Raw genomic sequence first — 16,797 nt, 5'->3', positions numbered from 1 at the left:
ATAAAGACAGGGCTGGGAATTAGAATCTTCTGGCTCTCAGTTTCATGACTGGCTGCTTTAATTTCTGACCTTCCTTTCACACAATTGCTCTGTTTCAGTCCACAGCACTGGATTTCAGTGACTGTGCTTTTCAGTGCCATTTATTGAGCAGGGACAAGGCTGATGCAGACACAGGAGACCCTTCTGTCTCACTGCATGACAGCTGTGTTAACCTGGGATTACAGCTGGCACTGTTCTTTCTGCAGGCAATGAGATCAGAAAAGCACAAAGTCATCGTTCAAGTGTTTGAACCCTCAGGCCAGATGTTTGTTAGCTCACTCTTACTCTTTGTGTGCATGTAGAGAGCAGAGGGGTGGGACAAGGGGAGGAAGAGTGCGAGATGGACAAAGGGAGAGCCAGAAAGGGAGAGAAGAAAGAGAATATAACAGCTCCATTTGACCAGGAAAACTGAAACAGGACTAACCCAGGAGAGAAACATAACTATATTAATACTGGGAGTTCACTGCACTGTGCTGTTTAGCAGGATTTTTACTTTTCAGAAATCTCATTTGGCCTGATTCTCCATCTGAGAAATATTTTCATATCTTTCTCTGCACTACATTATATAGCTACATTTTGTGTATCATCACATGACTGAACCAATAGTGATTCATCTTACTCCAACAAAGGAGAAATTTATGAGAGATTTTTGGTGATACTGCTTATACTCGGTACCTGGACATTCATGCAATCATGGACCAGTGGACAAGACCAGATAAAAACAGATCATAACATTTCAGTATTCAGACAGTTAGGGTAAGCATGCTTATGTGAGCAGATGTATACTTTAGCCTAGAAAATGTTAGCAAGACTAAGCTATTAGGATATACCTATGTCAATATGTAATTATTATTCATGGAAAATGGCATAGTTATAATTTTATCAAGAAGTATGCTGGAAGTCAAAGAGACAAAAGATAAAAACCCATGGCTTGTATCCTATGTGCATACACCTGTTTTGCACTGAAGTATCTCTAGGACAGGGATTCAAAGGCCTGTAGTGAGCATAAGAACACAATCCCAGTATTTAGGGAACCTCCCCAGCACAGGGTTCTTATAATATAAACAAGAAGGGTGAGAATAACCCTTCTTGTTAGAATAATAAGGGTAGAAAGGTGATCAGTGCCATATGGATACTATGTCTTGGCATACTTTAAATCATCATTCTGACATGCAGCATGCTCAGGATTGGGGAATTGTAAAACTCATCTCTTCATGAGTTATACTACATGCCATAATACTCCTGTCAAAAGTTAATATAACTTTTCATAAGTATTCATTCTGTGTTGAAAGAATTCCTCTTACAAAGAATCCTAGTCCATAGGACAAAGAGGAAGGTACTGATACAGAAAATCAAGATCATCAATGGAAAAAAGTAAGAGAAATGAAAAAAAAATATACAGATGTTACAAAACTACCTACATTTGTTTTGGTTTGGTTTAAATTTGGCTGAGCAATGTGTTAACAATACAGCAGAGTAATTTCTATCAAATTCCAGCTAGAGAGGAACTGGGAGTATTTCCACGTGGTCATGTCTCCCTGAATAAATGAATGAGAAGTAAAAAGAAAGCATTTGCTTTCCAACAGAGTAATAAAAATGTAATGACTGTAGATATGATAAAAATATGTAAAGCTTATACAACCTCATATTTCAATTCACAAACTAAGTATAATAGTAGGATGATAAGGACATCTTTTGTGGCACATTTTTGTTATTGCCACAGTGGGTTACTTGTATTGCCATAGTGGGTAATTCTCCAAAGCATAAGACACTTGGCCGTTCTCCAGCTCAAGAAGCCTATTAGAGGAAAAACAGCCTCTGAGAGGACAGAACAGAAACCATCTGAATTGCAGGACCATCAGACAGAAGTGTCATTTTGACCATTAAGGCAAATTTTCTTCTGATGTATTTGGTATTTGCCTGTAGATTTGACATACTGGACATCTAGTCTGATTCAGGAAGATGCAATAATGATGCTACAATAATTCAACTAACAGAATGCAGCAATTTAATGCATACCTGTTATGTCGGAGAGCATTGAAAAAAATCTTTTCCTGAAATTGTCAGTACTTTCTGATAGTATTTTCTTTATCCTGGCTAGAAACAAGATAAAGTATTTTGGCTAAACTAAAACTAGTATTGCCTCTGTGGTATATATTCGCATGTTAGAAACTTTTATGTGACTATTATGTAGCAGTAATTGAGACTGCTATGTAAGTAATAGGGACAGCTTCTTATGCCTCCTCCCCTCTTTCCCACAGCTCAAGGACTATCTGTGGGATCCTAAGTGGGAATTACAGTTATGGCTACTTGCATGAAGATACTATTCTCTGTATCTCTCCTTAGGTAAACTCCTTTCAGTCCTATTGCTGTTAAATAATACCTGGGTCAGAGCAATCCCAGGCACAGCTACAGGTTGGGCAGAGAAGAGATTCAGAGCAGCCCTGTGGAGGAGGACTTGGGGGTGTTGGTCAATGAGAAAATTAACATGAGCCAGCTTCAGTGTGCGCTCGCAGCCCAGAAAACCAACCGTATCCTGGGCTGCATCAAAAGGAGCGTGACCAGCAGGTCGAAGGAGATGATCCTGCCCCTCTGCTCTGCTCTTGTGAGACCTCACTTGGAGTATTGTGTGCAGTTCTGGTGTCCTCAACATAAAAAGGACATGGAACTGTTGGAACAAGTCCAGAGGAGGGCCACGAGGATGATCAGGGGACTGGAGCACCTCCTATGTGAAGATAGGCTCAGAAAGTCGGGGCTGTTCAGCCTGGAGAAGAGAAGGCTGCGTGGAGACCTCATAGCAGCCTTCCAGTATCTGAAGGAGGCCTACAAGGATACTAGAGGGACTCTCCAGTAGTGATAGGAGAAGGGGTAATGGTTTCAGACTTAAACAGGGGAAGTTTAGATTGGATATAAGGAGGAAGTTCTTTACTGTTCGGGTGGTGAGGCATTGGAATGGGTTGCCCAGGGAAGTTGTGAATGCTGCATCCCTGGCAGTGTTCAAAGCCAGGTTGGACAGAGCTTTGGGTGAGATGGTTTAGTGTGAGGTGTCCCTGCCCATGGCAGGGGGATTGGAACTAGATGACCTTAAGGTCCTTTCCAACCCTAACTATTCTATGATTCTGTGATTCTAATAGTGTACTGTTTGTTCTGCCTGGTTACCTTAAATATCTTCATTAAAAACCCATGCATTTCCCTATTTCTTACTGCCAAGCTGACAAAACTGCCAGTGCTTGATAAACCACTACTGACATGGGCTTGAGGTATTCGGTGAAGGTGAGACTGCAACTCACTCAGACTGTTTAAATGAAGTGTGCCATAAGAGCCTGGATTGAATTCATTTTTTTGAAATGAAACTTCAAAAGGAAGGATGTGTATTGGGAGTCACAATATGGCCACTTCTTTTTTTCTGTCTGTCTTTCCTCTCCTCTCTCCTCAAAGACAAAATTTGGAAGACAGACAAGCCCTACAGAACTTCCATGCAACTGTTTGGGGATAGCAAAAAAGTAGAAAGGAACCACAGCATCATACATCCTATGGGAAAGCAACAGACTAAGTAGATAGAATTCAAACCATGAGCATAGTGACAACATTTACATAACATTTTATCATGTCGGATCATCGGCCCATCATCCAATATGGATGCACATGCATTAAGATGGGTGTTTTAGTACAGATTCCAAAGTGTGTTTGCCTGTTAGTGACTTAATGTGTGTAGGTTTGTATCTCAGTGGATACAGAGGGTGAAAATTGAGTGTTCATATCTTGTAGCCATATTTATCTGTTTTCCAACCTTATAAATATATTATAGATGTTATGGCCCTGCAGTGACAAGCTACAATCAACTCTTGATTTCATCAACTTGTCATGCTTTAATCATCCCTCTTGGCAGATCTTTCAGCATATGTCACAGTACTTCCTTCAAAATGTGCTTCTCCAATGCTGTTTTATTAACCCTGACTTTTTATATGTTTTAGGCTCATTATGAAATGCAGTAAATCTGTCAAAGACACTTTACATGCCATCTCCAATTCATGGTGATAGAAAACATCTGAGAGCTCATTTAAGTCCCACAAAATGAGTACAATATGAAAAATCAAAACCCACAAACAAAGGAATGACAACAACCCTGGGGATCACATTCAGCCCACAGGGCTAATCAAAATTTAGTGTTCTTGTTCCTAAATCATTACCAAATCACAAAGGCATTTGGATAGGAAAATATTAAGACCACAGTGGGATTTGACAGTACCACAAAGAAATTATTTTAGTTTTCACATCAACAGGGATTATTAATGGATTAATAATACCTAAATTATTAATTTAGGTAGTCAAGCACAAGATCCACAGGCTTTTTCACTGAGGCAACTGGATTCAGCCAAGCTTCTTACTATTACCTTGGTATCAGAAGTGAGGAGGAGATTGGAATAGCCTTGAGTCTGAAGGAGGTAAGGGATTGTTAAAGGGGCACAAGAAGGTAGAAACCAAATTTGGGTCGTAAGGGTGGGGTGGGTGGAAAGAAAAGGGAATGAGGAGATGCCAAAACCACTCTCAGAGAGACAGGGAATTTTGGGCTGGAGAAGCCAGGCTTTGCAAATCACAAAGGAACAGTTATTTCCTCTAAAGAGACTCAGATACCAAACATTTGGAAATCACTGAAGTGAATTCTGAACCACTGAAGTGATGAGCAAGGGTAAGTACAAACTTAGAAAGGAAGAACTTGTTGCAATGACTCAGACATTCCAGTTAGTTCTGCTTTTGAGTTTTCCCTGCTAATGTCCCAATCAGCATTAGACTCTGTATTACAAAGGTCATGAGAACTCATAATCACTACATTGCATATTATTTACAATATCAGAGCTCATGTCAGCTGAAGAAAGGATATGTAGTCTTTTCTTAAATCCTCCAGTGATGCTATTAGGTCATCCAAACTTATTTTCTCCTTGGCTAATGCAGTATAAATTAAATAAAGCGAAGTTGGGAGAGGTAATATCCCATTAGGCCATTTGATAACTGTTAAAAAATACAGACAAGCTTTCAGAAATGCAAAAGGTTAAAAAAAAATACAGAGGGAGAAAATTAAAATGTCAGTGTTTAAAAAAAAAAAATCAATTTACGTATCAAGAAATTAGGCTACTTTCTTCAACTTTATTGGACTGACTCATAAAGACTATCTCTCTTCAGTAATCCTGCCTTGGTTATAATTAAAGTTTACTACATGTATAACACTATTCCTCTGTAATTAAGGTACTCTATTTCCTAGAAGATTTGTGTTAACTCTGTTTCACAAACAGAAGGGTTAAATTACCCTTATTCATATGGTCAGCATGTAGGAAAACACAGAGCACAGAATATCTGGCTCAGTCCACTCCTTTACACTTGGGAAATCTACTGTCACCCCATACTCAGCATAAAGCCAGCAAGATGAACCCAAGCCATCATGCACAAAGAATCTGGATGCAACCTTGTGAGACCTGCTGTTTTAAAGACAAGATGGAGACTAATATATAAAAATCAGCAGTCACGTCTGGGAGCTGTTTCCTACAGCTCCCCTTTATGTTTTACATCAAAAAAATCTCTACTAAATTTTGTGTTTAATGACTACAAGAACCTCTGCATTATCTGAGGAAATTCCTCATCATAACAAGCTCTTGTGTGTTTTATGTAATTCCTTCACAAGTAACCTTGAGCCTTGTGTATGTCCTCTTAATATCTCAGGAGAGGATCTCACTTTTTCCTCTTCTCTTCCTCTCCTGCCTGCCTCCCCCCACACCCCCCACCCTCCCCAATTATCTCTTGCTGTCTTCTGGGTGGTTATATTTAATCTCAGGATTAGGCAGAAGCCTGCAGTTTGCCTTGAACAGTTTATCAGCTTCCAAAAGACCTTTACAGGGAGAGAAAAACTCCAGTTTTGATAGCAGTAATTGTATTTAGCTTGTAAGTTACAAGGATATTTATCTCATGGCTGGGAAATCACAGAGGGAGAGAAGGAAAATGTTGCTGATAAAAACTAAATAAAACCAAAAGAATGAAGAAATGTCCCTCCAGTAGAGGGATATGGTGGGAAATGGACTTCATTGAACAAAAATATCATGCCACTTGTGGAAGGAGATTGAGAGTATCAAGGGAAAGGTGAGGAATGGCTTGAGTAGAACAAGAAATGACCTGTTTCAAAGCAGACTGGGAACTTTAGTTCAGTAGCCACAAATGTGTAAAATTCAGGGAATTTGATTTGTAGAGATGGGTATAACCATTTTTAGAGATACCGACAGGTGAGACATGTTCAATGCTGACAGACGTGAAGTCTGTTGACCACTTCTCTAGGAACCTTGTTCCAATGTTTGACCACTCTCTCAATAAAGAAATGCTTCCTAATGCCCACTCTGAACCTCCCTTGATGCAGTTTTGAACCATTCCCAGGTGTCCTATCACTGGATACCAGGGAGAAGAGATCACCTCCTTCCAGTTATCCTCCTCAGGAAGCTGTAGACAGTAATGAGATTGCCTCTCAGCCTCCATTTCTCCAAACTAGACAACCCCAGAGTCACCAGCCACTCCCCATAGGACATGCCTTCCAGCCCTGTTGCCTTCTTCTGGACACATTCAAGGACCTTCACATCCTGAAATTGTGGGGCCCTGAACTGCACACAGTACTTGAGGCTTGGCCACAGCAACACTGAATACATCAGGGTAATCACCGCTTTTGACTGTTTGGTTATGTTGTGCTTGATGCATCCAAGGATATGGTTTGCCCTTTTGGCTCCCAGGGCACACTGCTGACTCCTGCTGAACCTGCTGCTGACCAGCACACCCAGATCCTTAATGTAGGGCTAATCTCCAGCCACTCTTCTCCCAGTTTATATTTGTTCCAAGTGTGACTGCCCTACCTGTAGGATTCAGCATTTCGACTTGTTCAGTTTCATGCCATTAATGATTATCTAATGCTCCAATCTATTTAGATGCCTCTGCCAGGCCTTTTATGCTTCAAGAGAGTCAACAGCACTTCAAGTTTGGTATCATCATTCAATTCCTGCATCCATATCATTGACAAATAATTTGAACAGAATTGGCTCTAGAACTGAAGTCTGAGGAACAGCCAGATGTATCCCCATTCACCACAACCCTTCAGCCAGTTCTTCACCCAGCACACTGCACACCCACTCATCTCACAACTTGTCCAGAAGGATGCTGTGAGGGACAGTATCAAAAGCTTTACTAAATCCAGAAAAATTATACCCACCACCTTCCCTTCACGTCCTAGCTGGACAACCTTATCATAGAAGGATATCAAAGTAGTTAAACAGGACTTTCCCTTTGTGAACCCATGTTGACTGTGCATGATGTTTGCATTATTCTTTAAATACCTTTCAATAACACCCGGTATAGTACACTCCACAACTTTTCCAGGAATTGAGGTTAGAATAACCTAGGTCTGTATTTCCCAAGCTCTTTCCTCACACCATTTTTAAAAATGGAATAATATTGGCTAGTTTCCAGTCAGCAGGGACCTCTTCAGAGTCCCAAGACCTTTGGCAGATGATTGAGAGAGGTCCTACCATAACATCCGCTAGCTTCTTCAGTACTCCTTTGCAAGCAAGTAGGAACTCAGCCAGTTTCTTCCTTGTCTTACACAACATGCCTGGTACTAACCAGGCAATTTCGGATCTTTCCACCAAGTAAATGAAAATTATATCGTAAGAAGAGAGACTTCATGTCTTTCACATTTTAGATAGGTAGGACAACCTAGACCACCTATACTTCTGGAAAATGTTTTACTTCAGGCAACAGCAGGTGAGAAAGAATTACTTCATCTCACATAGACTACTAAAGATACAGATCAGTGTAGACTTTAAACTAGCATAAACCACTCCTGCCGATAAAGGAAGTCATCTTCCCCTGTCTCCTGACTGATCGTTTCCACTCCTGTGTGTCCAGTTTTCATAAGCCATTACTGGTAGTGATCCCACTGAGCAGAATATGAGAGGCGGTATAAAACAAAATTTCACCATTTAAGCAACATGAGTATGTGAAGGAGTAATGAAAGAATGAGTTCCTCTGTCCAGCTCCAGCTGTATACTACAGTAAGATCCATTTACATCAGCATTTTCATTTGACTCAAGATTGTGCCTCCAAGGTGTACCTCCCAGCTCTCTCCACTTGCTACACCTTGCTTCACATACTGAAATGCTCTCAGGGAATACAAACTAGATTCCTTTCAAATGAATTTAAACAAGATATGCCCCAACAGTTTGGGGCGTTCAGTCCTTGGGACTGAAACTGTCATGAATGAAAACGCCAGTACATATATCAGGGTCTAAGAACCAACCTTTTGTTTTACAGGTATGCACTTATCAGACCACAGTACTTGCCATAGCAGTCAAAGAGTCTGGAGTTTTGCTGTCTAGAGCTAACGGTCCAGCTTTTCCTAAAATTCAACTTCTTTTAAGACATGGACTTGAGAGAGAAAATGAATTTCCTTTCATTCAGTACCAACAGAACTGCAAATTAATGCTGTTTGAAAGGGCAGAGACTCCTACAAGAAGGCTGAGAGATCAATCAAGAGAATAATAAAGGGGAAAAATATAAAATCTGTATCAGGTGGATGAACTAATGAATCCTGATAAGGATTGTTTAATGTTGTCCTATATCTTATTTTTTAAATGCAGTCATAAAATCCAGGCTACAGTTTTCTTGCTAAATGATGTATATCTTTAAATTATAACCTCCTCCTTCCTTTTTCTTTCCTTCCTTTAATCTTCTCCTTTAAAACATTCCTCCAATTAAGACTTTGATGTCACTGATACTCTTGCTTTACAGCTGATCTTCACCTAGTTTTGCTTTTTCTACTGCAGAAAATGTAGTCAAGTGCATAGATGAATGAGCAGGAATATCAGGCTTGTTTGCAAATAATCTGCAATAATAATCTGTTGCAGATTAAATAATCTGCAATAATAAATTGCAAATAATCTGCAATAAGTGAAGTATTTCTTTGCAAGAAAGTAGACAGAGGAAAAAAAAAATCTCCTAAGAATTAATGAAAATTTAGGGACTGAGGTATCCCAGCTCCGTATCAAAACAGAGATTTATTTTTAGCTCTTCTGATAATTGCTGACTTGATCCCACTGTAAAGTGCCTCAAATTTGATGGATTTTTCTGTAACCTGAAACAAAAGTACGTCAAATGCTTCCTCTTACTGAACTCTTGGTCCAAAATGATCCTACCAAAATGATGTAGTAGGTTCTCCTACTTCACCATTAAGAAGATTTATTTAGATATAGAAAAGGGTCTCAGCCAAAAAAAAAAAGGCAAGCAAATGACAGTGACAAAGCACAACCTGTTATATGGTATATACACCAAAGGGTGAAGGTACGTGAGACAACATATGGGAAGTAGTAATGGAAAACTGTACTTTAGGGCGTAGCAAAAGGTGGATCCCCTGACTAAGAAATACACTATGGAGACCAGCTTCATGAAACAAGCATCAGGGATCAGTACAGCCTATGGAAAAGCCCATCTCCTTACTGTGTACTTGAGGGAGAAGAAAAAGGGCAAAACTAATGCTAATAAATCATTAATAACTCAATGGTTTTGGCTGAACTAGACCATGACATCTGAATTTGCAGCTAACAGCCCCAGTGCTAATGCTGCTATTTGCCATCACCCAGTTCTCAGGAGCTTTGTCTCAGATACATATACTGGGCCACTGTTCAGTCTTACTGGCAGGATTTGAATTGTACGAATGGTGAGAGATCATTCCTAATGATTGGAATTATTTGTCTCAAAGTTTAGGCAACCTTAGCTCCAAGTTAATTCACTCCTTTACCATTTCTCTCTAACCCTTTTCCTCACAAGAAAGAACAAGGCTTATATTGCAGCTGACTGATATTCAGTTGGATGCTATAAAAAACCAAAATGTCAGTGCCTGAATTGAAAGTTTGTTGCTTTTCCATTTTCCTTCCACTTCCTTACCTTTTATTTGAAGTTGCAAAAATACAGCTTTGGAGTCTTTTGGTCCCATTGGGCTAGTTTCACTTGATTTCAATTTAACTGAGGACTGTGTTTTAAGGAAAGCCAATATTCTCCCTCTTTGCTCCTTTAATGGATACCCCGCTTTTATTTGTATTTTCCATTGAGCAAGTAATTATGAGCGTAATGTATAATCCTTCTATAGGTAATAAAATTCAGAGAGGAGCATGGAAATGCCATTCAGAATGCAGCCCTGGAGCCTGAAGATTGCCCTATGTGTGATGATGTGGAAGATAATTTAGCCATTTTATAAAATTTGCAATCATTAGCCTGTAGCACTGTGAAGAAAATCAAGTGCAGGTGAAATTGTTCATATTACAGACAACACAGGATACACAAATATGCATGTGCTACAAACATGATTTTTTAAAAAAATGAAAATAACCATGTTTCCAGAATTTAAGTGATCATATGCATAAACGACCAGATTTCTTAGCTATTATTATATGAGTTTGATAGGAATTGAAGTTTCAGCAGCCTGCAGCTGAAATGTTGGATTAGCATGGAGCAACCTAAACACAAAGGTTTTTATAGGTGTTCACTGGAGCTCTGGTCTTGAGGAACGCTAGTGCAATTTTGGTCTGTGAAAGACAACAAATTATTAATTTCAAAAGCTCATGTTTGTTCTTCTTTTAAGCTGTTACTTGCCCAGAAAATGGAACTAATAAGGACTGGTTTCCTGTAGTTATTGGCTCATGGAAGCTTTTCCTGAATCTGAGGCATTCATAATGCCTCTTCATTATATGGATATTCTGGCATTTAACAGAAACTGACATCAAGCCACAGTCCTTTCCTCTGGGAGGGCTGGAGCACTTCCCTCGTCTCCTTTGATTATTTTCCCATGCCACGTAGGATCTTTGTTGCTTTGGTTTGGCTTGGGTTTTTTTTTTCAACTTTCACCCCTTTTTAAATTTAGCTAAAAAATCAGTTTGAAAGAAACTGCAAAAATAAGGGAGACACATGCACACACATACAGTATGATCCCACAAGCCTGTTTTTCACGGAGACAGTCTGAAAACTTCACCATCTGCAAACAGCCAGAAATTTAAATATATGAACAGAAGGGAAAAGGTGCCTGGAATACAAAGGTGTCCTTTTCCCTTGGGGTACAACTGCATATACTCAACACTAGCCCAGACCAAAAGATTAATGCTAATTCTATAAAACCATACATATCTAATGAAAGCTTAGGAACATCTTTATTCAAGACAGAAGCAGAGGATATTGAGATAGTGAGATTGTGATTTATTTTCTATTAAAAAAAATCTCTAAAAAAATCTAAATAAAATCTCTAAAGAAATGTGCTGAACATTTTGTTTCTTTGCACCAGGGGCTTAGTACGGCAAGTAATATAATAAGAAAATTTATTCATGGGGGTTTACTGACTGTAATTGGCTACCAACTGGATCAGAGGTATTTTACCACAAAATAATTGATGGAAGAAACAGAAAGATGCTCAGTTTGAGCCACTCCTAGCTGTACTTTCCTCTCTAAGCAATGGCTAGCATGGCTAGAATCTAACTCAGCATGTCTGTCATGTTGTTCTTTGAAAGCAATTATTTCATAGAAATAAGGATAATTATTAAAATGTACTCTTCTGCATGTACATCAGCAAAACACTGTCAAAGTGTCATGTTGAATATGTGGTACAGCATAAACCACTCACATTCAAAACTTTCTTGTGCACTTTCTGAGTGAGTGGAAGAGATGAAATTATCGCCTTGGAGTAATTTATTACTGTAACATTGTATGAACAATTAGGATATTTCTTGTAACTTTGGGTTGTGCTTGTGGGTAACTCCTACACAGATAGCAAATTCCCTCATGTTTATCATAGAATTCTTCCTTCTGTCCCAAGTCAGTTTATGTACAACCTAGAAAGGAAGAACTGGATATTGTTTAGACTTAATTCTGGAAACCAAAAAGAAGATCACAGCTTGATCTTAGACAACAACATGTGAATAAGAAGAATGTGGTTATCACTGCAGTTCTTTCCTTGTGGTCCTCCTGCCTTTTGTAACCAGGCACACCACTAAGCCTCAGCTATCTTGTGCACTGTCAGCATTACATACAGCAATCTGTTTTTCCCTTGAAGTGAGTTTGGCCTTTAAGCACGGTGACATACAGTATTAAGAAGTACTGATTTGCCAGTGGTGGGATAAAACCTGGGACAGTGACTCAAAAGCCCCTAGTTCATTATTTCTGGTGGACTTAGGGTGATTATTTCCAAAGAGATACTGAATTGTTCCATTGCAATTTGATCTAAAGTCAAAATTTGTCAGTTTTTGCTAGATTATGTGTCAACCTGTATATCTGTCAACCTAAAGGAGAGAGTAAAATTCAGATGTTGAAAAATAATGAGGCAAGCATAATGCCTGCCCAAATACTTGCAACTTAATCTTCCATATCCCTTACACTTCAACTCTGATCTATATATAGACACAGACAGTACCTTGGGTGTGGTTACAGTCACCTCTCCTTTTAATAAGTTCTGTTCAAAACTTTTCTCTCTTAAATTGCTAGAAAATACCACAAGTAGCAAAACCAAGTTTGTTGTTAAATAAGTTTGTAAATCTCTGCAGAACCAGGATTCACTTAGAGCCCTCTGTAATAGCAGGTCTGTGTGCATACCACACAATTGGCATGCTTAGTCTTCCAATGTAAAGGACCATTATTTTGTTTTCCAAGAGACAGTATATGCACCACCAGGCTGGTAAATTTATTGTTGAGATGAAGCAAGAAAGATTTATATAGCCATAAGTTGTTACTAAACATTAGTTTATAGGTATAGATACACTGAAAGAGAAAAATAAGAAAAAAGTATATACCTGTTGGGTAGTGTTCATTTACTGGCCAACTGTCAACCTGAAGTGTGGCATTGCCACCATTCCTGGTAAAGCGTACCACGTGATATTTGCCATCATTTACAGGTGTGCTTTCCTCTTTAATAGAGATGTCCACCGTGCCAATATTGAAGACTACACCAATCTTGCCTTGCTCCTAAAATAAAAGAAAAAAGAAATAAACGCTTGTAAATTGATGCCTATTAGGAGTATGTTCTTGCCCTGATACAAATACCTAATGGGTAATTGTGCTGGTAGATAGCACTGAAGAATACACAGAAGCATCATTTTGAGCTTTGTCAGGACGCATTTCATTGACTCTGCTTCAATACATTGTCTTTTGAACTCTCCTTTACAGCATTCACCTGAATGTACTGACTCATTTGTTCTCTTAAAACATCAAAGACAGGTTGTAGATCAGGTCACAAAAAACAGGAGATGGGGATAAATATTAATTTGAGCAACATATCTACTGATTATTAGCAGTCATTTGTCCAATTGTCATCTGAAATGCAGCCACTGGTAGGCTGTATATCCCAACAACTTTCATTCTGTTATTCTGCTTGGGAAACAAGCAGCCCCTAGCCCAAAACAAATAACTGAGATCTAGCAGGAAGAGTGCAGTTGCAAGAGGAATGGATTTTGAAGGAAGCAAAAATGTAACTAGCCAATGACCACCTGAGAGAAGCTGACTGGTCTTAAATCAAAAGAAAAACCTCCCATATTCTCAAAAAACAGTAGTGGCCACCATCTTTCCTACATCACACCCCAAGTAGTGCCTTACCAATAAGGCAGTCTTCCATAGTGTTTTCCTAAAACATTTAATACTACTAACTTAAACAATGACAGAAATTCCTGTCACTGTACAATAAACAATTAAAAGGAATGCAGGGATTCAACTCTGGTGCAGACAGGCAGAACTAAAATGTATCATATGGCAAGAGTTATGTTTGCTAGCCGTCCACACTATAAAATTAGCAATAACTTCATTAACCGTCTCAATAGAAAAATCAAGGAAAAAACAACAGAGTGTAAGTGGTCTTGTATGCAAATATAGCCTCCTCAAAAGGTATGCTAAGGGGGCAAGAGACAATTCTGTTGCTGTTATTGTCTTGCATATCTGTTAGTACCTTACATATCTGCTTGGTGAGAAGACAACTGCATCCTTCAAGACTGTTACCCTGACTGACTTCAGTACATTCATGTTAGCAAATTTTAGCAAAGAAAGAAACCTCTCCTCCTGTACTTGAGGGCCACCTCATTTTCCTCTCATAGATTTATTCCCTTCTCCTGGTATTAACAGAACTTGTCCTTAAAACCCCCAGGTCTTATAATTTCTTACAGAGGTCTTTTCTGATTCCTGCTTTACCTTACATTTCAAAGTTTACTCATACCAAAACACTCATCTCAAGTTCCTTATATCCTAAATGCTCTTCTTTTTTTGGACTTTTTTCCTAACACCCCTGCCCCTAGTCCTCAGACTGCAACATTTATACCAGGAAAGGAAACCAGTCCTGTAGCTGAAGAGGTAGTTCAAAAACTTTTGACTGTGCTTCAACTACTTGAAGTTTAGCACAGTAACAGTAAGCACCCTGATTTTCCTTCCATTATAATGGTAGATTTTAGACTGCTAATTGTACGCTGAATAGCAGCACACATGTATATTCACAATGCTATGCTTTGAATAGATTTCCCTTCAAGATATCAATAATCTTTTTTTCACTAGAACATGGGGTAAATGTATTGTTGCTCCCAGCAGACACATGAACTCAGATACTATTTAAAAACAATCAACCTTTCTTCTCCCATGCTATCCTAAAAACAAGGGAGTTTTCAGCAAGATTTATCTCAGGTAAAGCCATTGCTAGCACAGCTTTACCACTTCTTTGACATACAAAGTATATAGTGTCCCAGTACTGCTTTAGTGAATCTTTTGATGGCAACCATAACATTATCTTTATCTGCATAGCAATTAGCAAAGAACAAGCAATCTATTTTTGCTCAAAGACTCAAAGAAAGTCTACTGACCAGGAAACCTGACTACTGACTCCATGTGGCTTTGCAAGGTGCTCCTGGACAATCTCTCCAATAACTTTTCAATTGTCATCAATACATCAGCCTTCTTTTGCAAACTGTGGCTGTTCTGAGGACAGTTCACCATGGTGAAGGCATAATGTGAGCAGGTAAAATGAAGAGCTGTGCCTTCTCTAACATAACAGATCACCACCACCATAGAAGAGGAAGGGATTAAGAGATATTCAGTAAAGTGGAGGCTTTGTACCTTCAAGCCCTACAGGCTTAACAAGGCAGAGATAAAAACTTGCAAGTGCAGAAAGGGACAGGAGCTAAACGCTAATCTCCTCTGTAGAAGGAGAAAACGTTTTTGATCTCTCCTTTGAGGAAAAGGAGATAGCGCCTTTTGTCATTCCCTTTCCTGGTGCTTGAAGGAAAAACCCTATTTAAAGGGCTAGTGATAATCCATGGATAAGAGGGCAAATTGGAAAAGAGATAAGATTCTGGAAGCAGAGGACTCCAAAGTACCAGTGGCCTTCAGGCTGCCGGAGAGAGGATGGAAATGAGCAAACTGATGCCCTACCCTTTCAAGAAGATTGCTCCCCACTCCCACAGTCAAGGGACCACCAGCCCTTCTAAAAGTAGCGTGACATTTTGTTGCAACTGAGAAATTTAAAAATGTGTCTAAAAAAACCCCAAACTATCACAAGTCTGACCAAAAGCCTGTTCCAGCTCTCTTCAGTCCCACTTTGGGCTGAGCTGCCTATGACGCTTCAACAAGTTTTGCAAAAGTACGACTTCATGCCAGATGTTGATACTCTTCTCTGGACTGAGTAGGAGCTTGTAATGAAAATGGTTCTGTTCCAGTTACCAGGATAAAACAAAATATTACACAGTACACCTATTGAAACCAAACTGCACACACAGATACAGTTTATTCATGAAATCAATATTTCCAGGGCAACAGACACTATGAAAATAAGCAACAATTAGTTTGTGCATTCTCAGCAGAAAAAAAACAAAACAAAAATGAGAAGTTAATGCAAAACATAATGAAAATCTTAGAGCAAGTAACAGTGACCATAGACATGGGGCAAATCCAGGATTTTCAAAATCTCTACATTTCCGCTTTCCCCCGCTACACCACCTCATTAAAAGCAGCATTTACCATAGACCTACCATTCTTATAAATCTGAAAGATAAGCTTTACCATTAAGCTTTAACACTTCATGATGGATGTGACCTTTCATTCCTTTCCTCATTCAGTCAGCTAGTAGATTTTCTTTCCACATTACAAAACACAAGTCTTAACAAGACCACTAAGTATGTGACAAAGAAAGGTTTACCTTTGAGCCACTATCTGTAATGTTTATTTTGTAGTTAGAGGAAAAAAAAATGAATCCTAACCTTACAAAAAGGGAAAAGCTGAATATACAGAGCCACAGCCACATCAGTGTTCCAGAAGAGCTCAAGAGAATTCTAACAGACAGCATGTATGATGCAGTATTTAACATACTGCATCATTATTCACTGGGCTGCCCCAAACACTGTCCATAAAAAGGTGACCATTAATTAATGTTTTTGAAACCCTCAAGTGACATCAAGCGCTGGCACTAAACCTTGGAAAACTGAGAGCCACTTTATTTATAAATAATGAAGTGAACTCAGCATTCAATCTGTATTTTACTTCCCCCCTTCTCTATTTAAGGCTGCTGTGCCAAAAAGGATTTTTAAAGTTCATCAAGAATTTATCTTTTGCTAATTTGTCCCATAAAATTGCTACTCCCAAAAGCCACATAACCATTTCTTCACTTACAGTCCTTCTGGAGACAAAATTCTGCCATGATGTCTCTGAGACTTCAGACAAATAATTATGATC

At 39.0% G+C, this 16,797-nt stretch overlaps 1 protein-coding gene across 39 annotated transcripts in view; it reads right to left on the bottom strand.

Annotated features, from left to right (window-relative positions):
• Positions 1-16,797, bottom strand: part of NRXN3 (neurexin 3) — a 1,035,236-nt gene that overhangs the window by 128,415 nt on the left and 890,024 nt on the right. For all 39 annotated transcript variants that reach the window (XM_062636166.1, XM_062636181.1, XM_062636183.1 and 36 more), the window contains one exon: positions 12,891-13,062. In XM_062636166.1, coding sequence (XP_062492150.1) covers positions 12,891-13,062 — 172 coding nt within the window. The remainder of the gene's footprint in view (positions 1-12,890; positions 13,063-16,797) is intronic.

The sequence above is a fragment of the Pezoporus occidentalis genome, unplaced genomic scaffold (genome assembly GCF_034315485.1).
Source record: "Pezoporus occidentalis ecotype Australia unplaced genomic scaffold, CSIRO_AGI_Poc_V1 ctg47, whole genome shotgun sequence".
NCBI lineage: Eukaryota > Metazoa > Chordata > Aves > Psittaciformes > Psittacidae > Pezoporus > Pezoporus occidentalis.
The sequence above is the reverse complement of the archived record's forward strand: the minus strand, read 5'-3'. Positions and strand labels throughout refer to the sequence as shown.